The sequence below is a fragment of the Pyrus communis genome, chromosome 15 (assembly GCF_963583255.1).
Source record: "Pyrus communis chromosome 15, drPyrComm1.1, whole genome shotgun sequence".
Lineage (NCBI taxonomy): Eukaryota > Viridiplantae > Streptophyta > Magnoliopsida > Rosales > Rosaceae > Pyrus > Pyrus communis.
Genome location: NC_084817.1, coordinates 6,258,219 through 6,282,202, shown reverse-complemented (window position 1 = coordinate 6,282,202; position 23,984 = coordinate 6,258,219). Strand labels below are relative to the sequence as shown.

The 23,984-nt window shown below is 38.9% G+C and overlaps 1 protein-coding gene across 2 annotated transcripts; it reads right to left on the bottom strand.

Moving 5' to 3' along the window:
- Positions 1-16,015: 16,015 nt before the first annotated feature.
- Positions 16,016-21,903, bottom strand: LOC137718312 (long chain base biosynthesis protein 1-like). 2 transcript variants are annotated; one of them, XM_068457835.1, is made up of 13 exons: positions 21,702-21,903; positions 21,059-21,254; positions 20,844-20,938; positions 20,130-20,221; positions 19,754-19,847; positions 19,592-19,664; positions 19,364-19,496; positions 18,639-18,819; positions 17,413-17,553; positions 17,217-17,312; positions 16,865-17,006; positions 16,574-16,704; positions 16,016-16,487 (listed from the first exon to the last, which is right to left on the bottom strand). In XM_068457835.1, the coding sequence occupies exons 2-13, from the start codon at positions 21,162-21,164 to the stop codon at positions 16,311-16,313; spliced, it is 1,461 nt and encodes a 486-aa protein (XP_068313936.1). In that variant the 5' UTR covers positions 21,165-21,254; positions 21,702-21,903; the 3' UTR covers positions 16,016-16,310. The 2 variants fall into 2 exon arrangements, with proteins under 2 accessions (XP_068313936.1, XP_068313937.1); XM_068457836.1 differs by lacking the exons at positions 20,844-20,938; positions 21,702-21,903 and having other exon boundaries at positions 21,059-21,248.
- Between the last annotated feature and the right edge of the window lie 2,081 nt (positions 21,904-23,984).

The following is a 23,984-nucleotide window of genomic DNA, read 5'->3' as shown; positions in this document are numbered from 1 at the left end:
ATGATCCTACAGCACAAATTCTGCAACGGTTTTTAGCACTGATTTAAAAATCTTTGCCTAGCGCTTATGTTTTAAGTGGTTGGTCATCGTCCCAATTAATATCAAGACGTTTGAAAATTAAGAAATGATGTTTAGACCTACTGAGATGCCCACCTATACCGTCTAGCCCGCCCAGACCTGCCTAAGTCGCGACTCACTTAGACAGAAAATAAACAACTTTCATTTTACATTTTTTCTTCCATAAATTGTAAATGAACACACATTATATCTTGTTCCCTATGTTTTCATTATATTCCAATACTTCGTAATATATATGTCATTCTATTTTGTCGTTTATGATGAAATTATATATATTTTAAGTATAACCAAACACTTATTTATACAAAATATAATAGATTTACTTCAATCTGCTTAGCCGATAGGCCTTAACCCGCCGCCCGACTAGCGCGTAACATTTTTTAGAACCTTGGTTTTTAGTGATGCAACTGCGTTGAAAAGATCTGGTATGTCCAACGGAAACAAGATAAGCAGAAATTGATTTAGTGAGACCTATTCCAGATTTTCCAAGTACGTCAAATGAGTTACGACTCTCATCCATTAAACACACAAAACTAATATTTCTCCTTCAATTTAACAGTCACACCATCAGAAATTACAAACTTGTAATTAGAGGTAACGCAATACTGTAACAACCTCATCACTCGTGGATCTATATATAATCAACAAGCTAAATTCTTATGACATCATTTGTATTCCTTCTTTTTCCCAAAATGGCATCTAATTTTTCCAACTCTTCCTCCTCTATCCCTCTTTCTACGCTACCTAATGTTTCCAACTTCCTTACAATCAAACTGGATCGTAAAAATTACCCTCTTTGGCAAGCCCAGATGCTTCCCTTGCTTCGTAGCATGAATCTCATCTCCTATGTTGATGGCACTAGCAAATGTCCTCCCGCCTTACTCAAGGATGCTTTGGGCAATCTTACTGATAATGTGAATCCCGAGTTTGAAGCATGGATTCAATAGGACGCTATGGTTATGTCCTGGACCAATAACTCTGTTCATCCCACTGTGCTCGTTGCCCTAAAACCAGTTCCCATTTTGCATGGACCTGTCTGCGTGAAGGTTATGCTTCGCAGTCCACTGGTCGTCTTCTTCAACTTCGTAGTGAGCTCATGAATGCTCACCGTGGTGACTCCTCCATTGATGAGTTCGATAAGTTCCTTGATCATGTTAATCACCTTGCTGACACCCTATTGTCTGGTGCTTCAATTTCTGATTCAGACTTTGTTGCCATAATTATGAACAATATTGGACCTGCCTATGAAAGCAATGTGGCTTCTGCTCAGGCTCGTGAAGAAGTCATCTCTTACAGTGCTTTGGAGGTCTTTCTGCTTAGTGCTGAATGTCGTTAAAAAATGCACGTTGCCTTCTCTGCTGATATAGGACCTACTGCAACTGCTACTCGTGGCACGGGTGGTTTCCGTTTGTGGGTCAGGCTAAGGTGGTATTTGTGGTGGTCGTGGCTCCCATTATAGTGGTCATGGCTCCTCATTTCATCCTGGTGGCTCGAGCTCTAGCTCTCACTCCCATTCTAGCAGTGATGGATTTCTTTCAATTGCTCATTCTTAGAGATGTACTACGTTTTCCCCTTCTGGACTTATTCAATGTCAAATATGCAATCACCATGGACACTATGCCATTGACTATTTCAGTCGCCTCAATATGGCGTACGAGGTTCGTGTTCCTACAACACCACTTCACGCTTATGCAACTAGTGCTTCTCCTTCCGCATCTGCCACAACTCTTGCCCTCCAGAATTAGTTGTTTGATATTGGTGCGAATACTCATAAAACCAATGATCTTGCTCATGTGTCTAATTCGCAAACCTACAATGGAACTGATCATGTCTATGGTGTTGTTGGCGGCACAGGTTTGAAATTTTCTAAAGTAGACACTTCTTGCATTCATGCACCTCATACATCATTTACCTTATCTAACACTCTATATTGCCCAAATGCATCCACCAATGTGATATTTATTCATCGTTTTACCAATGACAATCATTGTTCCCTAGCCCTCTATCCTAATTCCTATCTTGTTCAGGATCTCAAAACGGGGAGGACGTCTTTCCAAGGCCGGAGTAAAAATCCATTTTCAAGTGTTTCTTCTCAAAATAATGGTGTTTTTCCATTCTTAAAAGCTATAGTGTCGAATGTTGTTTCTAGATTAAGTCATCCTTTTGCTTCTATTTTAAAGTCTTTAATATCTAAGAAGAGTAATGCTAGGAAGACTAAATTTGGAAACTAAATTATATATCACCAATTACATATAAGCACGTTAATCAACAATAAGAATAATCTAATCATCAACTTCTATGTCATTTAGTTTACAAATTTAGTCTTCCTAACATTACCCATATAAGAAAAAGTTACCAATCTCTGATCATGTAACTCAGAATTTTTGTCATTCATGTCCAATGGGCAAAAGTCACTAGTTACCATTTTCTTTATTAATTCAATGTCATCTTTTCCATTGGAATTAATCCATTCAGACGTGCTCTATGGGACATGCTTTTGCCCTATGGAGACATGGTAAGTTGATAAAGAAAATGGTAATTTGTGATTTTTGCCCATAGGACATGAATGACAAAAATCTTGGGTTACATGACCAGAGAGGCAGAGATTGGTAATTTATTCCTAGATATTAAAAATCTTAAAATAGAAGCATAAGGATGACCTATTTTAAAATGCCAAAGAGCATTCGACACTCTAGCTCCTAAGAAAGCAAAAAACACCATTATTTTTCAGAGGAAACACTTGAAAATGGGTAGAATCCGTTTTTGCTCCAGCCTTGCAAAAGCGTCATCCCCGTTTTGAGATCCTAAACATGATAGGAATTAGGATAAAGGGTTAGGGAACAATGATTGTCATTGGTTAAACGATGAATAGATATCATATTGGTGGATGCAATTCGGCAATAAAGAGTGTTAGATAAGGTAAATGATGTATGAGGTGTAAGAATGCAGGAAGTGCCAACTTTAGAAATTCTCAAACATGTGCTGCCAACAACATCATTGACGTGTCAATTCCATTGTAGGTTCGCGGATTAGACACTTGAGCAAGATCATTGGTTATATAAGTATCCGCACCAGAATCAAACAACCAATTCTGGAAAGGCATGAGCATTTGGCAGGCGTGGAAAGAGGAGCAGAAGTTGCTTAGGCCCGAAGACTTTGTGCAAGAACACAGCCCTCATACGCCATATTGAGGTGATTGAATCAGTCAATGGTAGAGTGTCACTGGCGATTGAATATCTGAGAAGGAGCAACGCTAAGAAGTCCAACACTGTTGGAACGGGAGTGAGAACTAGAGCTAGCCACAAGGACGAATCGAGGAGCCACAACCACTGTTATAGGGGCTATGACCACCACAAAAACCACCGTAGCCTGGGCCACGACCACGGAAACCACCTAAGCCATGACCGCCACGAGCAGGAGCTAAAGCAGTAGGCCTAGTATCAGCAGAGAAGAAAGCATGGATTTTTTATGACGTTCAGCACTAAGCGCAAGGGCCTCCGAAGGACTGTAAGAGATGGCTTCTTCACAAGCCTGAGCAAAAACCACAGTGCTATCATAAGCAGGTCCAAAATTGTTGCGAATGATGGCAACAATTTCTTAATCAGAAACTAGAGCACCAGACAATGATAGGGTGTCAGCAAGGCAATTGCCATGATCGAGAAACTTAGTAATGGAAGAGTCACTAGGGTGAGTGTCCATCAACTTACTAGGAAGTCGAAGAAGACAACTAGTGGACTGTGAAGCATAACGTTCATGCAGACAAGTTCATTCAAAATGAGAACTGATTTTTCCTAATTCGGACAACGAGCATGATGGGATGAACAAAGCTATTGATCCAAGACACACCATAGCGTCCTGTTGAATTCATGCTTCAAACTCGGGATCCACATTATCAGTAAGATTGTCCTCAACATCCTTGAAAAAGACAGGAGGACATTTGCTAGTGTCATCGACATAGAAGACGAGATTCCAGCTATGAAGCAAGGGAAGCATCTGGGCTTGCCAGAAATGGTAATTTGTGCGATCGAGTTTGATTGTAAGGAAGTTGGAAACATTGGGGTTCCAATATAAAACTAATTGGCAATATGGGAGTACCCCAACCTCTTATAAACCCTTGCATGGTTTCTTCTTTCACTAATGTAGGTCTCTTTTACCTTCACATCCTCACACGCCCCCTCATGTGTAGCGAATTTCAAGCCAAACATGTGTTAGAGTATAGTGTTTTAACATTGTGACACTTGTCACAATCTTACTATAGTTAGTTAGTTAGCTGTTATATGTAACAGTATATATAAGAACTCATGATGTAATTACCTTAATCATCAAGAAATATAACAGATTGTTCTTCTCTCTCTAACTTCTCTCTAGTCTCTCTTTCTTTCTCCTCTGTTCTTGATTCAATATACAAGATTACAGTATATGTTAATCATCTGATATAGGTTAACATGGTATCAATCGCCATTGTTGCTTACGCTTGAAGATACGATCCTCTGTTGCTTCCGCCTTCTCGGATTCGGATTGGTTTTCTTATTTTTCTTTCTCGATCCGACTTCGTCTTCTCCTATTTCTCATTTCTGCAATTTCTAGGGTTTCCTATCGTTTTTTTTTTTTTTTGCTCTTCTTTGGTACGTGCTCAATTCTGCACACCTTGTGTTTGTTGTATTGTCTCACTGACAAGTTGATCTTGAATTCACGATGGTGACTGCTTCACAACTACAACTCCTTCAATCTCCGATTACGGGCCTGATTTCCTCCATTTCTACGTCGGTTAATGTCAAGCTTGATGATTCGAACTATCTCAATTGGCACTTCCAGATGGAACTTTTGCTTGATAGCAATGGCATCATGGGGTATGTTGATGGTTCGATTGCCTGTCCGTCTCAATATGCTTCGTCATCCGGTGAATCTGGTATCTCTTCTTCTTCTTTGAATGATGAATACCTAGTATGGAAAATGCACGACCGAGCTATTATGCAATTGATTACTGCCACTTTATCTCCTATTGCCATGTCTTGTGCGATTGGTAGTACTAGCTCCAAGGATCTGTGGTTTAGGTTAAAGGAACAATTCTCAACTGTTTCTCGGACTAGCATCTTTCAGATGAAATCCAATTTGTAAACCATCAAAAAGGGGTCCGATTCGATTTCTCAATATCTTCATCGCATTAAGGAAGCGCGAGATTATTTGTCTGCTGCTGGGGTCTTTTTTGCAGATGAAGACATTGTTATTCTTGCTTTGAATGGTTTACCTGCTGAGTATAACACTTTCAGGTGTGTTATCAGGGGGCATGAAAGTGTGATTTCACTGAAAGATTTTCGGTCACAGTTACTTGCAGAGGAAATCATTGTTGACAATTCAGGTCATAATCCTCTTATGACAGCTATGGTTGCTAATACAGGTTCCACTTACACAAAAGGGGCTTCGGTTCAGTCTCAGGGTTTCTCTCCTCATCATGGTCCATCTCAGGCAGCCACTGGAGGCTTTAGACCCTATAATGAGAATAAGAACAAGGGCAAAGGTCGTTTCAATCAGGGCTCGAGATTTTATAATTCTAGACCAGTGTTTTCCCCCATGGCACATATGTTTCCTCACTCTAATCCTGGAGTTCTTGGTCCATCTCCTGGTCAACAGTTTGGTCGTCCTTCTGCACCTATGCCTCACATTTGTCAGTTATGCAATTCTGAGGGACATACTGCCCCATTCTGTGGAGCTTCTTCACATGAGCCAACAAAATGTCACATTTGTGGTCGAAGTAACCATACAACTTGGTATTGCTTCCATAATGATAGGGGTCCCAATTACATGGGAATGCATAACCCTTCTTCTGTTTTTCCCCAGTCCTCATATGTTGTGCAACCACCGCCTGTTCAGTATACTTCCTATCAAGCTCCTCCTCAGCATTCCTCATTCCCACCTTCTCAGTTTCATGCACCGCAACCCCCTATGCAAGCCATGCACACAGTGCACAACTCTGCACCTCAGTCCTCAAGTTCTTCAGGTCCTTCTCAAGTGTGGCTCACGGACTCTGGGGCCACCAATCATATGACAGCTGATTTGACTAATCTGTCCCTGGCATCACCATATCCATCAAATGAAACAATTCACACTGCAAATGGGGAAGGTTTGAAAGTATCTCATGTTGGTCATTCTACTATTCATACATCAGTTTCTCCAATCAAATTGAACTCTGTGCTCTGTGTTCCTCAATTAACTCAGAACCTGTTGTCAGTACATCGCATTTGCCTTGACAATAATTGCTGGCTTATATTTGATGCTTTCTGTTTTTAGATTCAGGACAAAACCACAGGGAGGATTCTCTACAGAGGCTTGTGCAGTAATGGGCTGTATCCTATCCACTCTTTGTCCACTTCCAATTTCCAGAAGAATAATCAAGCTAAGGCCTTTCTTGGACAGCTTGTTCAATCTGATCTGTGGCACCATAGGTTAGGTCATCCAACAAATAATGTTGTCTCTCTGATGTTGCATAAATCTAATGTACCTGTTCCCAAATCCTCATTACCTATGCTATGTCATACCTGTCTAGAAGGCAAATTTAGCAAGCTCCCTTTTCCAAAGCATGTCAATAAGTCAGTCATTCCTTTTGAAACTATTCATACAGATTTGTGGGGTCCTGCACCATGTATATCAGTGGATGGTTATAGATATTACACCATCTTTATAGACGAATGTACCAGATACTGCTGGATTTTCCCTTTAATAAACAAGTCTGATTTGTTCTCTACGTTTGTTGCTTTTCATTCCTTTGTTGTTACTCAGTTTTCTGCCTCAATTAAAATTCTTCAGTCTGATGGGGGGGAGAGTATACCAGCCTCAAATTGAAACATTTTCTTCTTGACAACGGCATTTCACATCAATTATCTTGTCCCTATACCCCTGAACAAAATGGGGTCGCTGAAAGGAAGCATAGACATATCATTGAAACCACTATCACACTGCTCCAAACAGCCAAGTTGCCACATCAGTTCTGGTCTTATGCTTGTCAAACAGCCACCTATCTCATCAATCGAATGCCTACTGCTGTCCTTCATAACAAATCTCTGTTTGAGATCCTATTTGGGACATATCCAATGCTTACACACCTTCGAATTTTTGGATGTGCTTGTTTTCCCCTTCTCAAACCCTATAATAGTACCAAACTACAAGCAAAAACCACAAAGTGTGTGTTTCTAGGGTATGCCACAAAATATAAAGGTTATCTGTGCTATCATGTGTCTACAAAGAAAGTGTTTGTTTCTAGGCATGTTATCTTTGATGAACAACATTTTCCCTATACAGATTCACATAGAATTGTCTGTCCATCTTCTAGTTTCAATTGTCATGCCCCTATAGTTACTCCCGAAAATAGAATTGTCTCATTTATCCCAGAATCACCTCATCAACCTTCTGCCTTGGATTTGCCTGAAGTCTCTCCAAGTTCTCAGTCCATTACTGCTCCAATCCAAGTCTCTTCTCAGATCCCTGTGGTACCTGATATCAGTTCCACTTCTGCATCGAAAATACCTGTTTTTAATCCTGATACTCTGTCAGTGGTTTTGCCTATTCCTCCACTTAATTTGCATCCTATGCAAACCCGAAGCAAAAGTGGGATTTTCAAAAAGAAGGCTCTCTTAGCCAGTGTTCAGGATTCTGGGGGCACTGATCTATCCTTGGTTGAACCAGCTAGTTATAAATCTGCCATCAAAGTACCTGTGTGGTTAGCAGCCATGAAAGAAGAAGTTAATGCTTTACATGCTCAAGGCACTTGGAGTCTAGTTCACTTACCAGCAAACAAGAACCTGGTTGGATGTAAATGGATTTTCAAGCTTAAGAGACACTCAGATGGGTCTATTGCAAGACACAAAGCCCGATTAGTTGCTAAGGGCTTCAGTCAAGAACCCGGGTTGGATTATGGGGAGACTTTTAGCCTTGTAGTGAAACCTACTACAGTACGGTTAGTTCTTGCTCTTGCTGTTCAGTTTAATTGGTCTCTTCGCCAGTTGGATGTTAAAAATGCATTTTTGCATGGCCTTCTACAAGAGGAGGTCTACATGTCTCAACCTCCAGGTTTTGAAGATCCAAATCATCCTTCTCTCGTGTGTAAGCTGCATAAATCTCTCTATGGTCTCAAGCAGGCTCCTCGGGCCTGGAATGAACGCTTTACTCAGTTTCTTCCTTCTTTGGGATTTGAGACCACATATTCTGACTCATCTCTGTTTGTTAAGCATGTTGGTCATGAAATTGTGGTGTTGCTTCTCTATGTGGATGACATCATTATAACTGGCAATGCTTCTGGTGCAATTACACAGGTTATTAGTGCTCTCACCACTGAGTTTGATATCAAGGACTTAGGCTTACTCCACTACTTCTTAGGGATTCAAATCACTCAGACTGCACATGGTTTGTTCCTGTCCCAAACCAAATATGTTGAGGATTTGTTGATTAAATCTGAAATGATTGAAGCCAAATTGTGTGATACCCCTTGTCTTCCTTACAACAGGTTACTGAAGGAGGATGGGGAACCTTATTCCAATCCTACGTTGTATCGAAGTCTTGTAGGAGCTCTTCAATACTTGACTTTCACACGGCCTGACATTGCTTTCTCTGTGCACCAAGTGTGTCAGTTCATGCAGAATCCAATGGTGTCCCATTTTACTGCGGTTAAACGCATATTACGTTATCTGAAGGGCACAATGCAGATTGGTATATCATATACTAAAGGAGATTTGCAGTTGAAGGCTTTTAGTGATGCTGATTGGGCAGGGGACCCTAATGACAGGCGATCTACTACTGGTTTGGTGGTTTTTTTGGGTAATAGTCCGATTTCCTGGTCCTCTAAGAAGCAGCAAACTGTTTCACGATCCTCAACCGAAGCTGAGTACCGAGCTTTATCGTTTACATCTGCTGAGTTGGATTAGATCAAACAGTTGTTAGTTTTTCTGCACATTCCCTTACCTAGTGTGCCTGTCCTCTTCTGTGACAATCTGTCAGCCATTGCCTTGTCTTTCAACCCTGTCCAGCATCAAAAGACCAAGCACATCGAAGTCGACGTCCATTTTGTTCGCGAAAGGGTCTCACAGAAACAACTATCAGTGCAATTTGTGTCTTCTCAAGAGCAGTTTGCCGATATTCTTACCAAGGGCTTGAGTGGTCCTCTTTTCCGCACTCATTGCCGCAATCTCATGCTTGGTTCATCACCGCATGTTCTTGAGGGGGGATGTTAGAGTATAGTGTTTTAACATTGTGACACTTGTCACAATCTTACTATAGTTAGTTAGTTAGCTGTTATATGTAACAGTATATATAAGAACTCATGATGTAATTACCTTAATCATCAAGAAATATAACAGATTGTTCTTCTCTCTCTAACTTCTCTCTAGTCTCTCTTTCTTTCTCCTCTGTTCTTGATTCAATATACAAGATTACAGTATATGTTAATCATCTGATATAGGTTAACAACATGTGGACAACACAAATTGGGTAACGTGAAGCATGTGTGGCAGTTGAGCTTCACATGTGGAGCAACTTGGGAAGCAGTCGAACTAAAGTTGGGGTTTTACCATAAAACCAATTGGCAATATAAAGAGTAGTCGAACCTCTTATAAGCCCTTACAAAATTTCTCCTTTCATCAATGTGCGACTCTTTTACCATCACATGATCAAGAGCATGCATACTCACACAACAATAATATCATTTTTTTTTTCTGGCAAATGCTGCACTGGCATTGAACATTGCAGACAGTCTACAAGAATAGAGAATCACGTCGGGAGTTCCCAAAAAGTTTGCTATTCTTGCCTCGCAAGCAAGGCGGGCATCTGAATCTGATGCAAAATAAAATGAAATGAGATGAAGTAAATAGATGTATGAAAAGAAAAACCTAATTCATGTCAAGTAGTGAGGAATACCAACTGTTTCATAAAATCCACGAGGACTGCCAGAATCCTGAGATCAGACAAAGGTACAAATGCTCTGCTAAAAAAATATACATAAAAGAAAATAAAACTTCGTCTTACAAGCAGGTTCTCATGTCCTTTCAATGCCAGATAATTTGCTGCAGCGAAGTTCACGACTTCTTGCCATTGATTATTGTATGTGGTCCTGCAGGACTGAATAAATTCTTCTCTTTAGTGGGATCCCTTAGAACAACCAAGGCGGGGGTAATTAAATTGCTTAATACTCGTTAGTTTTGAAAACCTTAATATTCTCACTAACCTTTCCAACGCTCTGGGATCATACAACTTCTCTTAAGAGATAGGAGGAATTGTTAGCGTTTTGTAAAATGGAAAAAGGAAAAAATGCACTGAAAATATAGAAATGCTGCTATTCTCTCTGCAAGTTACAGAGGAACCTTTTTTTTCTTTGTAAAGTATATCTTCCACTCAGCACACACACTCGTGCAAAAGGGAATAACTCTGTTAACAAGGCTTAGCTGGATACACACACAACCAACAATACAATCTCAGCCTTACACTTGTCATAATCTAAGACTAAGTGAATACACAATTAGAAACAAGGCTTATTTACTTTAACTTTACTTAGCTCACAGCTTATACACTAATACTCCCCTTTAAGCTTTGAGCTGATATAACTCCAAGTTTGTCCCTGAGATAGTTGAATCTGTCCTTTGGTAATGCCTTGGTGAAAATGTCTGCCACTTGTTCTTTGGTAGGACAGTAAACCAAGTCAATTATCCCTTGCTGCAAAGCATCCTTAATGAAGTGATATCTCCTGTCAATGTGTTTTGTCTTCTGGTGAAACATAGGGTTCTTGGATATTGAGATTGCAGATGTGTTATCACACTGCAGAGGAGTTGCCTCAGCTTGTAATTCTCCAAAATCTTCAAGAACAAACCTGATCCATATAGCTTGAGATGTTGCTTCGGCAGCACTTATATATTCAGCCTCTGCTGTGGATAGTGCAACACAATTTTGTTTCACAGAAGCCCATGAGAACACTCCACTGCCAAAAGAAAACGCATAGCCTGAGGTACTCTTGCTGTCATCTATTGATCCTCCCCAATCACTATCACAGAAACCAACCAAAACTGCCTTCTTGCCTTTCATATAATGCAAACCATAGTCCAGTGTTCCCTTGATATATCTGAGCACTCTCTTAGCTATCTCATAGTGCTTGTTAGAAGGGCCATGCATATATCTAGCTAACAAACTAGCTGCATACATCACATCTGGTCTTGTAGCAGTAAGATACAATAAACTGCCTACAAGTTTTCTGTATTTCTCTTCATCTGCTGCACCACTTCCATCTTCTTTACTTAACTTTTCAGTAGCCACAAGAGGAATAGAGACAGATTTACATTCTTTCAATCCAAATTTATCCAACAGAGAAGAGGCATACTTCTTTTGATGAATGAAGATGCTAGATTCTGTTTGAATCACCCCCATCCCCAGAAAATGGTGAAGAAAACCCAAATCTGACATCTCATACTTCTCCTTCATATCATCTTTGAACTCATCCAGCATATCTTGATTGTTTCCAGTATACACAATATCATCCACATATATGGAAACTATTAGTATATCCTTTTCTCCCCTTGTCTTAGTGTAGAGAGTTGCTTCACTTAAGCTTTTCTCAAACCCACACTTAGCAAAATAGCTGTCAATCTCTCCATACCAGGCCTTAGGCGCCTGTTTCAAGCCATAAAGAGCCTTGTGCAGCTTGTAAACCTTATCTTCCTTGCCACTAATCACAAACCCTTCAGGTTGATCGACATATACTTCTTCCTGCAATATTCCATTTAAGAAAGCAGACTTAACGTCTAATTGAAATAGCTTCCAGCTTCTGTGTGCAGCAAGTGCAATTAGTGTTCTGATGGTGTCCAATCGGGCAACTGGAGCAAACGTCTCATTGTAATCAAGTCCTGGTTTCTGCACATATCCTTTAGCAACCAGCCTTGCCTTGTTCTTTTGTACTGAGCCATCCAAATTTAGTTTGGTTTTGAACACCCATTTCACACCAATAACCTGCTTATCACTTGGTCTGTCTACAAGCTTCCAAGTCTCATTTTTCTCAATCATGGACAATTCTTCTTTCATAGCTTTTATCCAAGCTTTATCTTGTGCAGCTTCCTCATACTTCTCTGGCTCCACAATACAAAGATTGCATTGTGCTAGAATATCACTGATATTTCTCCATTTAACTGGTGTATGGTCATATGGACTAGTGATCTCAACAGTTTCAGAGACATCTGTATCTTGTTCTTCCATTTGATTACTGTCTACCATTTCTGTCACTTCTTGTAGACTGAAATCATTCACAGTCCTATACTGATCTTGAATGTTAGTTATTGCAATAGACTTCTCTGAATTCTCCTTCCAATTCCAAGACATAGTTTCATCGAATACCACATCCCTTGATAGAATTAGCTTCCTTGAACATGGATCAAATACTCTGTACCCTTTCTCACAAGTTGCATAACCCACAAACACACCTTTGACAGACTTTGCATCAAGCTTTTGTCTTCTTTCAGCCGGTACATGAACATAATAGAGTGATCCAAACACCTTTAAGTGACCAATTCCTGGTTTTCTCCCACTATAGGCTTCAAAAGGAGTCATGTTCTCAAGAGCTTTTGTAGGCGATCTGTTCAGAATATAAACAGCTGTATGTACAGCTTCTGCCCACAGAAAGTATGGCATGCTCTTATCATGAAGCATTGCCTTAGCCATCTCTACAACTGTTCTATTCTTTCTCTCCACTACTCCATTTTGCTGTGGAGTATAAGCAATGGATAACTGTCTTTGTATGCCTTCAGATTCCAACAACTTGCTGAATTCAGTTGAGAGAAATTCTCCCCCTCTGTCACTTCTTAGACATTTCACTTTAAATCCACATTGTAACTCCACCATTGTTTTGAACTTTCTAAAACAGATTAGTGCCTCAGACTTATGTCGTAGGAAATAAACCCATGACATTCTTGTGTGATCATCAATAAACAACATGAAATATTTATTCCCAGCAATTGATTCATTATTCATGGGACCACACAAATCTGTGTGTATCAATTCTAGAGGATTCTTGGCTCTCCAAGCTTGTCCTTTTGGAAACCAATCTCTGTGTTGTTTTCCCATTTGACATCCTGCACACACACCATCAACATTTTCAAGGTGCGGAAGACCATGAACCATTTCTTTTTCTCTAAGCTGCTTGAGGCTTCTAAGATTTAGGTGTCCTAGTCTCTTGTGCCAAGTCCAGGTACATTCAGCTACACTAGTTTTCAATGCAACTTGATCAGTTTGCATTAAAAACAAAGGGTAGCACCTATTACTTTTCATCTTAACCTTGATAACCAGACAATCAAGTGAAGGACCATCAAAGATACAACACTCTCCTCCACCAAATAGCAAATAATATCCATGTTCGTCCATCTGTCCCACACTCAACAGATTTTCCTTCAAACCAGGTAGAAACATGACTTCCTTGATGCATTTACTACCAGAATTTGTATCAATCATAAGTGAACCTATTCCAGTAACATCTACCAGATTTCCAGTGGGCATTTGTACCTTTCCAGTGACATTTGTCCTTACATCCCTAAGTAGCTCAGCATTTCCAGTCATGTGGTTACTACAACCACTATCAATGTACCAGTTTTCATTCACCTTGACCTCAGTAATTGCACTGTTAGCATAAAACAGATTACCTGTCACTTCAGCACAGTTTGCCTTCTTAACAACCTTGCTTGCTGTGCATTCTCTAGCCCAATGTCCAAACCTATCATAGTTGTGACATTTGGATTGCCCCTTGTATCGACATTCTCCAAAGTGAAACTTATAGCACACTTTACACTGTGGTTTAACTATATCTTGCTTCACATACCCAGAAGAGTTTGAGTTCTGTGTAGGATTAGTGAATGACCTCTGTTGAAACTTAGGCTTAGATTCCCATTTCTTTCCCTTCGAATTCAAGTGCTTATAGGATTTGAATGTACCAGATTGAGCATTTCCACTGGTTTGTCCTTTTGAACTCACAGAGAATGAGGCAAAAGCCTTTTCAGTGACATCAACACTATGCAAATCAAATCGTTGTTCTTGACTCTTCAAAATTGCTACAACCTCCTGCAGTTCTACAGTTTCTAAGCACTTGGTATTTTCAATAACTAGACATATGGGATCATATGGTTTACTGAGACTAATGAGCACTTTCTGTACAAGCCTTTCATTAGACAGATTCTCACCAAATGTTTTCATCTGATTGATCAATTCATTTAGCCTAGTAAGATACCCAGACAGAGTTTCATCATCACGCATCCTAGCATACTCAAATTCACGTCTCAGATTTTGTAGTTTCACAGATCTCACCTGATCACCACCATGATACTCGCCATATAACAGATCCCAAGCCATCTTCGCAGAATCTGCATTAGCAATCCGAGGAAATATCTGATCTGAGACTGCGTTCTGAATAATACCCAGAGCTTTTGCATCTTGCATATATGCTGCGACCATTTTCTCATCATCTTCTTCTTCCTCTGAGCTTCCTTCAGCCTTCTTCTTCTTCTTTGTTTCTGAGATCGTAATCCCGTTTTCAACTAATTTCCATAACCCATGAGATTTGAAGATCGTCACCATCTTGATTCTCCAGAACTCGTAGTTCTCACCGGAGAAGATCGGAGTTCTCACCTCAGAACTTCCAGGTCCAGCCATCTTCGAGCTTTGATGATGCGAATACAAATCGAAATCGAGTTTTGTAAATTTCCAGCAACGTCACCCAACCCGGAACGAGTTCGAGTGTAGCTCGATTGGTTTTACGCCCAGATCTCAAACAATCGATCCTGGCTCTGAGGCCATGTTAGCGTTTTGTAAAATGGAAGAAGGAAAAAATGCACTGAAAATATAGAAATGCTGCTATTCTCTCTGCAAGTTACAGAGGAACCTTTTTTTTCTTTGTAAAGTATATCTTCCACTCAGCACACACACTCGTGCAAAAGGGAATAACTTTGTTAACAAGGCTTAGCTGGATACACACACAACCAACAATACAATCTCAGCCTTACACTTGTCATAATCTAAGACTAAGTGAATACACAATTAGAAACAAGGCTTATTTACTTTAACTTTACTTAGCTCACAGCTTATACACTAATAGGAATAAGAGGTTCACATACACCTGCAAAGGTCGGTTAAGAAACCAGGAAATCACAAGCATATCATACTAAATCATTTGGGACGGAAGTTAAATTGTGACAAGTACAAAAACATGTATGTATATAAATGGGCAGTGAGACGATGGAGAGAGAGTAGAACCTGATGATTGAAAGGGGGTGAGACGGCAGAGTTGGTGACGGTTTGGGGCGACGGAGCAACGGAAGAGGACTCACAAGTGGTTGTTTCTTCCTCTCCCTTCTCTTCTTTTCGTGTTTTGTTTTCTTCGATGGCATTTCTGATAACAAAAATAATGTCAAAATATCAGGACTTTACTGAAACATGCAATTCTAGCCTGTATCAAACTCCCAATTACTATGTTTTGTATAATTCAAGTTCTTATGTTTCCTCGAATTTTACCCTAACTCTGACTTGAATTTAGGATATAACTAAGCAAGTCCAAGGATGTCCGGATTATGATAACATTCCATTCGTATTTGGATAAATGTTACCTTATCACAACACCTTAGCGAACAAATTTAATATGAATACAACACTAAAAGAGCATGTTCATGTTGTAACGTGTGGGTTTACTTGTCGATACTACATTTAGGTTTTGATATCAATTGCGTCGTCCGCTCATATTACATGTGACGATACATCAATAGTTAATAAAACAAAACAAACACATGTCTGACATTGTAACGGACAAATCATACATACCATGGGATGATGTTCCGAGTGGACAGATTAATTCCTTCAATAATGCGCAGTTAGTGTTGGGGTAAAGTCAATTTTGATGGACAGGCGTGTTAGGATCCGAAATTCATGGTTTACATAAATTTAAGCAACACATCACATTTCATCTACAGTCATTTCCAACAAATCAAATATACACTCATGTTATCGACTAAACTTCATGCTAATCTCGTTCACAAGTCAAAACGCAATTATAATTTAATCGTATCAGTATGGCATAAACTATCGACACCCGAATACGCTGCCTTTCTTTGTTAGCCTGCATCACAAAAATGATCAGCCATCGAAGGGCTTCGTAAAGATGCTGGACGTGCTCCTGCACCATGATCATGTCCATGTGGATGCGAGAGCGAGAGAATTCTGGGATCCACCAGTCAAATATGATCCTTCAGTACCAATTCTGCAACGCTTTTCAGTGATGCAGCTGCCTTGAGCAGATCGGATTCTGTATGCCCAGCGGAGACGAACAATCTAATTCCTAATGGAAGACGGCATTTATCAAGTGTTGACTTTTGGGAGGTGACCACGAAAATGGAATGCTCCTTTAACAACTGCAAAACCGCAACCCTTACGGTTAAGAAAGAAGAGTAGCAGAAATTGATTCAGAAAAGTGTAATTAAGATAACCATTTACTTACACTGTCAGCAATATTTTGAAGGAGCTGGAGTTGCAGTTCATTCTTCAAAGAGTCTGCTTTCTCTAGTCTGAGGAAGACAATTGGTGATTCTGGACTGCTCGCAAATGAGAGGCCCCGTATACCTGACAATCCTGCACATCACATCATATTTCTCAATCAAGAGCATCACAATGCAAGGCAGGCGGTAAGTGCTCTGACAAAGTAAAGGAGATACCAAGGAAATTGATCAAGGGATGAGTAAACCACAACACATGGACATATATGCACATGAATAGGAGATCAAGAACATACCCTTCCATAATACGGCAATGTTTTTCTTCAGCTTCGTTATCAGATCAGGGTTTTCCTCGAGGATATCAATAGCAGTAATGGCAGCACTCGCAAGATATGGGGACAAAGAAGCAGAAAAGACGTAACCAGAGCTACTCAATCGCTGCCAAATACCATATCCAAAATTTATCATTTAGATACCTTTTGAATATTTTTGTTTAATATATGCACGTATATAGAAGTGTTCATGAGCACATAGTTATAAGAATTTATTAATATAGAGGATAAGACAGTGATTTTCTTGTTACAAATTCCATCTGTCAACACAGACATCATATAATAACTTGTTAGTAGTATGTATTCAGTAACCTACTTGGTGATCAGTGACCCTAGCACTTCCAGTGCAGAATCCCCCTTCTGTGGCTAATGCGTGTCCCATTGCAGCAGTAATAATATCTATTTTTTCAACCTGCAAAACCACACCACCAGAAATCACAAACAGGTAATGGATCAATACTCAATAGTTACGAGAGATTGGAAAAAAAAAAAAGAAGGGTTTCTAAAAATACCGGAATCCTACAGTATTCAGTGAGACCTCTTCCGGATTTTCCAAGCACGCCAAACGAGTTACTCTCATCCAATAAAACACGAAACTTATATTTCTCCTTCAATTCAACAATCTTGTCCAAGGGGGCTATTTGGCCAGAATTCTGCAAATTTTATTAAAAGAAGCAAAAAAAGTCATATAATATCAACATGCTAATGACAGCGTTGAAGGCAGAAAAGACAGTTTGCTTTTCTATTTGCCAGTGATTCATGAATTTCATGTAGAGATAGAAGTTTTCCTCAAAACGTAACATGACGCCAAGATTTTATGTAAAACCTTGAAAAAATTACAACCATACCAGGAGGATTGATTTCAAGAACCATCTTCCACCGCTATTAAAAGGGTGAAGGTTTCATAAGCCCTAAGACCTCTAGCGGAGCCAAGGTGGATGCAATGGGATTCATTGACCCCAAAAAAGTTTGTTCGGCCACTATTTTTCTTTTGGTGCAAAGAAGAGAATAAATGGGAAGAGGCATTGCTTTGGTTTTTTGAAGAATAAAGAAAAAGGAAAGGCTGATGACTTTGGTTTTATAATGGGAGAGAAGGCAGAGCCTTTTGTTTTGGCAGCATCCAATATGTATTAAGGCATTTGTAATGCCTTTTGGTTTTGAGCAGCAGCAGAAGAGAGAAGAGCTGTCTGTCGACAGCTCCAATTTGTGAGCAGAGGAGAGAGATGAGAGCCATACGAGGGAGAGCATTCAGCTCTTCCATTTGAAAAAGAGTGCAGTCGGGTCTACCATTTTGAGAGAGAAGCAGACGCAGAGAGTGAGACAAACATGGGGCACCATTTAGAGAAGGCAGCAGCTGATTGCTTCATTTTTTGCTCTCCCTTGAGCAATCACTCATATTAGTGCTAGAGAAATTTGTTATGTATTTTCGTATCTACTTGTTCTTTGTTTGAGTGAGAGCTATGGGTGTATGTGGGATTTGGGATTTGGGATTTGAGTTTGAAATCTATTTTTAAATGAAAGTATGATCGATTTTTGAAAGCTATTTTATTACCCCATTGCTGTAAATTCCTGGCTTCGCCACTGCGTAAGACCATTAGCTGTGTTAAATTGTGTGTGCTGAAGTATAAGCAACCTATTTTGTGAAAGTGGATGATGCTGGATTGAATCATAAAAGAGTTCACAACATATAAAAATAATAATCAAATAAATTTTGATATTATCGAAGAGAATGGGATACCTGGTATACAGCTTCAACTACAATGTAGCGCCGCAATTTCTTAACTCGCTCACTTTTCTTATTTGAAGTGAGTTCCTCCAGAATTTTCCTTAAATCTTCCATGTCATTGTGCTTGAAATACTTGATTGTACTCCTAGAAAGATGAAGACCATTTTGTATTCCCCAATGGACACCTTCATCTCTAGAAAAATGAAAAAGAAACCGCCTTACATGAATATATGTGAATAGAAATTTTCGTGAAATCTTTTTAGCAGCATAAGGTCCATCGATACTAAGGCACAAGATCAAAAGTATAGACTCGTGTAAAAATAGAACGAAAACATAAATAGTATTTGAAAAATATGAAAGCAAGAGCTAGCGTATTGAACTCCATGCATATGAATATGAACAAGGTCATACAAACCGTGTGGGAATAAAATTTCACTAAAATTTATTCCATGTCATGCAAATACATCAAACAAAAGAAATACTGTCACAGCTTTACATCAGCAAAAAGGAACAAAAGTAATGAAATAAAGGCAGAAGTAAAACATAACTTTCATGATTACCACTTCGGTAATTTCAGAAGTCATTTCATCGTCATTTTGAATCATAATCAAAGATAACTGTTAAACGATCCAAGCATTTTCTTAACGTATAATACATTTGCAACGAAACAAGTTCTACACTGGGAGGAAAAGACTGCAATAATTACGATGATCAAGATTATGCATACTATTACTCACACAACAATAATATCCCCTTTCTTGGCAAATGCTGGAATTGCACTGAACATGGTAGACAGTCCATAAGAATATAGAATTGAGTCCGGAGTTCCCAAGAAGTTTGCTATTCTCGCCTCACAATCAAGGTGGACATCTGATGCAAAACAAAATGAAATGAAATGAAATAAATAAATCAATTAAATGTATGAAGAAGAAAAATCAACTTTATTTCAAGTAGGTGAAGAATACCAATTGTTCCATAAAACCCACGAGGACCACATGAACCAACACCATATTTTTCCAATGCAGAGGTACATGACTCCTGAGATGACACTGCTATAAATTCTCCATTTAAGAAAATATACATATAGAAAAATGTATTCAGTGATACTATGAAAAGCTCCGTCTTACAAGTAACTTCTCATGTCCTATCAATCCCAGATAATTTGCTGAAGCAAAGTTCACGACTTCTTTACCATTGATTATTGTATGTGGCCCTGCAGCACTGAATAGATTATACTCATTTAGAACAATGAAGGGACTGGTAAATTTTCACCTTAAAACACAAATCATTAAACATCCACTAAAATGATTTTTCCTACACAATATTTGTACGAACACAAAATCTTCCACAATGAGGGAAAAATGACTAAACATAAGTGGGACCATCATTGAACTCCAGGCTAAACATACAGAAGATAGCCAGGACCATTTTGTATGGGGAAAACATTTCGACCAGAAAAACATGGGATCAATTTATGATAAGATTAGAATTAATCTCACGAACCTTTCCAACACTGGGGGTTCATACAGCTTCTCTTCAGTGATAGAAGGAATAAGAGGTTCAGGAACCCATTCCTCACATAGCTCATCTTTTTCCTACATATATCAGATACACCAGCAAAGTTCAGTTGAGAAACAAGGACACACCTCAGATACGAATCACAACTCAAGCACATCATACTAGAAGGAAAGTTAAAATGTGACAAGCACTATACACGCACAGAGGTATCATTACATTTCCATTCACCGAGTAAACTTGTCAAATCTGTAAATCGCATATTTTTCATATAAATAGGGAGTCCAATCTAGTCATAACAATGCCTTGGAATTTCCCTCACTAGTTAAGGTACTAAGAAACCGTGACAGATCATTTGAAAAAAAAAATTTGATGGAAAATAAAAATGAGGCATGCATGCAAACTGGATGTTTAGTAGTTAGGCTCCACTTACCATGAAAGAGCAACCAGAGAGAAGTTTACTGTTACATTTACTGTTATATAACATAGAAGATTGCATAAGAAAACAAAGATTTTGGGTTTAAGCCTCAGATGCTCTCCGTAAGGCGTTAACTATACATGGAAAAGGAGTCTAAGACTAGATAAACCTAATCAATAGAGATGGACATATTATCTCAAAGAGTACTAAATAATAGTATCATCTATCAGAGAGAGTCCTATTCAAGGAGACAAAGGGTTAGGGTTGCAATCTGTAACACAAACCTGCTCTGTTAAAGGCCGCCTAGGCGGTCTGTAACTGTTCTGGGAAAATAAATAAACGATGACTAAGAAAAGCAGAACTTCTACAAATAAATGTCCTGCAATAAAAAGGTTAAACAAAACTTTATTAACACAAACATTAGTTTTCGATAGTAAGCAATAATAGCCATAAAAGGGAGACAAACAATAGAGGCAGTAATAAGGATCCGGTGAGCTACCGCCAATTGGAAATCCGAAAATAACAGCTCGAGAAGAGGGAGCATCTAAAGTTGCCGTCACCCAATCTACAGTAGCATTCACTATGTTCAGAATACTTGATGACATTTTACTCGATATCTCGATTCAATTCACAAATGGGCCTCAAACATCACTTGTCTAGAAACTAAAGCACTTCCATCATCGAGACCAAGTTCGCTGCACATAAATACCGATTATTCACCAATTACTAATCCAGTAACAAAAATTTACAATGTTATGAACTAAAACCCTTCCAAGTTTTCCTAATGAGCTAAAACTAGCATTAGCAGAATTGAAAGTTCGAAACTCCGCAAAAAATCAAATTTACATATAAATATATTTTCTTTATCATCGTCCACGGAATTGCCAGAAACACGGTGATCAATTAGATCCAACAGCCAACAAAACCCTAAAGTCGCCTCCTAAAATAAATAAACCAGAAATTCGGGGCCTTTTCGGTTCGCAATTCTAAACAATTCTCAAAACTGTGAGCTGTGTTCTGATTAATATGAATATCATTCGCGTAATCTATATATATATATATATATATATATATATATATATATATGTGCGTGTGTGTAAATCAATGGACGGAGACAGTGAGGAGATGCGTGAGATTAGTACCTGACGATGATTGAGAGCGGGTGAGACGGCAGAGGTGGTGACAGTTGGGACGACGGAGCAACGGAAGACGAGGATCGGATGTGGTTCTTCTTCCTCTTCCTCCGCTTCTCTTTCTCTCTCAGATTCAGATGAAAATTAGTGGCACGGGGGTCAACCGAGTTGATTATTCGTTTGCCAGACAATATTTTTTGTGATTTTATTTTTCGTCGTTGGTATTTTTGTAGGGACCGTTTGGCGCGTACAAGGACAGAAAAAGAATAAAATATATTAAAGGTTGACGATGCCCCACTAATCTCATGATTTAAATTTGTAAATCATTGTATTAGCAGGCATGTAGCACATTAACCACCGGTTGCCACAAGTGTAGATTTACGTAGAAATTTATAAATTACGCAACTACAAAAATTGCTGGTAGTGAGATTCGAATATCAGTGAAGCGACATATAAAGCAAGGACCTTATAAATTAAGTCAACCCTCATTGGTACCTTGTCACGTCTCTTAGGTACCATTTGGTACATGGGATGAGACGGAACGCAGTGGGACGAGACGCACTAGTCCCACGTTTGGTGCGCCAATTTGCCAACGAAACACAAAATTATAACTTTTTGAACAACAATACCCCCTCCTCTTTTTCATTAATTTCACTTTGAAAATTAATCCAAATTCCAGATATCTCTCCATTTATGCACAATTAGCATAAAATATTCATTAAAAATCAAAATTTACCTCAACAGATAAACTCAAAAACTGAGTTCTCTTGTTTTTTCTATGATATCAAGCTTCTTTGATGGCACTTCAAATTTTCTGGGAAACTGAGTGACAAAAATCCAACAAAAAGCAACCTTCTGTGCGTTTGATTTCTATATTCAAAGAAGAAAAACAGCAAAACAAAGAAATCCAAATCGGATAAAGGGTTCCTGAGAAAGCCTAAGAGAGGAAATTTTATGGGAAAACAAACAGGAAGAACATAAGGGTACCAGGGAAAGCCGGTGAAACGACAAGAGTTATGAGAGAAAGTGGAGGAAGAAGAGGAAGAGATGCAAACTGGTAATGGGTAATCTATGAAGGGTACAATTGTCATTTAATCATTTGTTCCATTCCGACCTGAGCGTACACTAAACGTAACTTGGAACCTCCGTTTTGTTCCTTTCTGTTCCGTCTCATCTGCGTACCAAACGGTAACTTAGTGAACGAATCCCACAACACATAGTTTTGTTCTATCAACATTGCACTAACACTTATTATTCCTAACAAAACCTTAAAACCTAATGCTAGGCTTTTCCCAATGCAATGGGAGCTGGATGTGTGATTGGAAGTGAGAGTGCAGCTTTATATCATAACTCGTGGATCCACTTATCGACTTTATCTACGTCTTGACGCGGTTAATAATAACACGCAACGATATAACTATAATTGCTGTAAAATTTCTCCAGTGGGCTGTTATCGACTAGGGGCTTTTCTTGATTAGTTGGATTTGCAGTATGAGGGATGGGCCTCCATTGCACCAAAACTAATTGACCCAATAGCATAGGCCGAGCTAAGATGATAAGAAGCCTGAACTAGATTTCTTCTCGGCCTAAAATATACAACTTTTGCCTAGGCCCATTGCACCAGTGAAAACAATTGACTTTGGAAAGGATTAGGATTCTCTCTACTTATCTTTTCATCTCCCTTCATCCTCTCTTTTCACATTCTCTATTTTGTCTTTCTTTTTCTATAAAAAAAAATTAATATAAGATATTGACGTGATTTAACCGTGACCATACAAATAGAAGGGGAAGGAAGAGAAGGGAAAAAAAAAGAGGGGAGAGAATCCTACTGCCTTTGAAAAACCATGACATGAAGATATGGCAAGAAAAAAGACCACAATTCTTAGTGATATTGGGAAATGGGAAATCGAACTCTTCACTTATATATTCATAAATTATTGAGCTATAATATTTTTGTTAAAAGTATTAATCACACATCAAAAAAAAGATTTTGTATGTGCTTATAAGCTAGTTGAACTAATCTTTATATTGTCAATCAGGTTTACGGTGGAACTTCAACATTTTTCGTCTTTTACAAGATTAGATTTCTATTACCTTTACAAGTTAGAGCACAACTCTTGTTGAAGAATACGTAGATCTCAAATCGCAGATTGATATAATGACATGTAATTATACTTAACTGTTCTATTTCTAACGCACCAAGCTTTTTTTGTGATAAAATCTTTACCCTTGTCATGATGTGCTTGTAAAAATACAAATGAAAAGATAATATTAGTATAATTACTAGTAAAT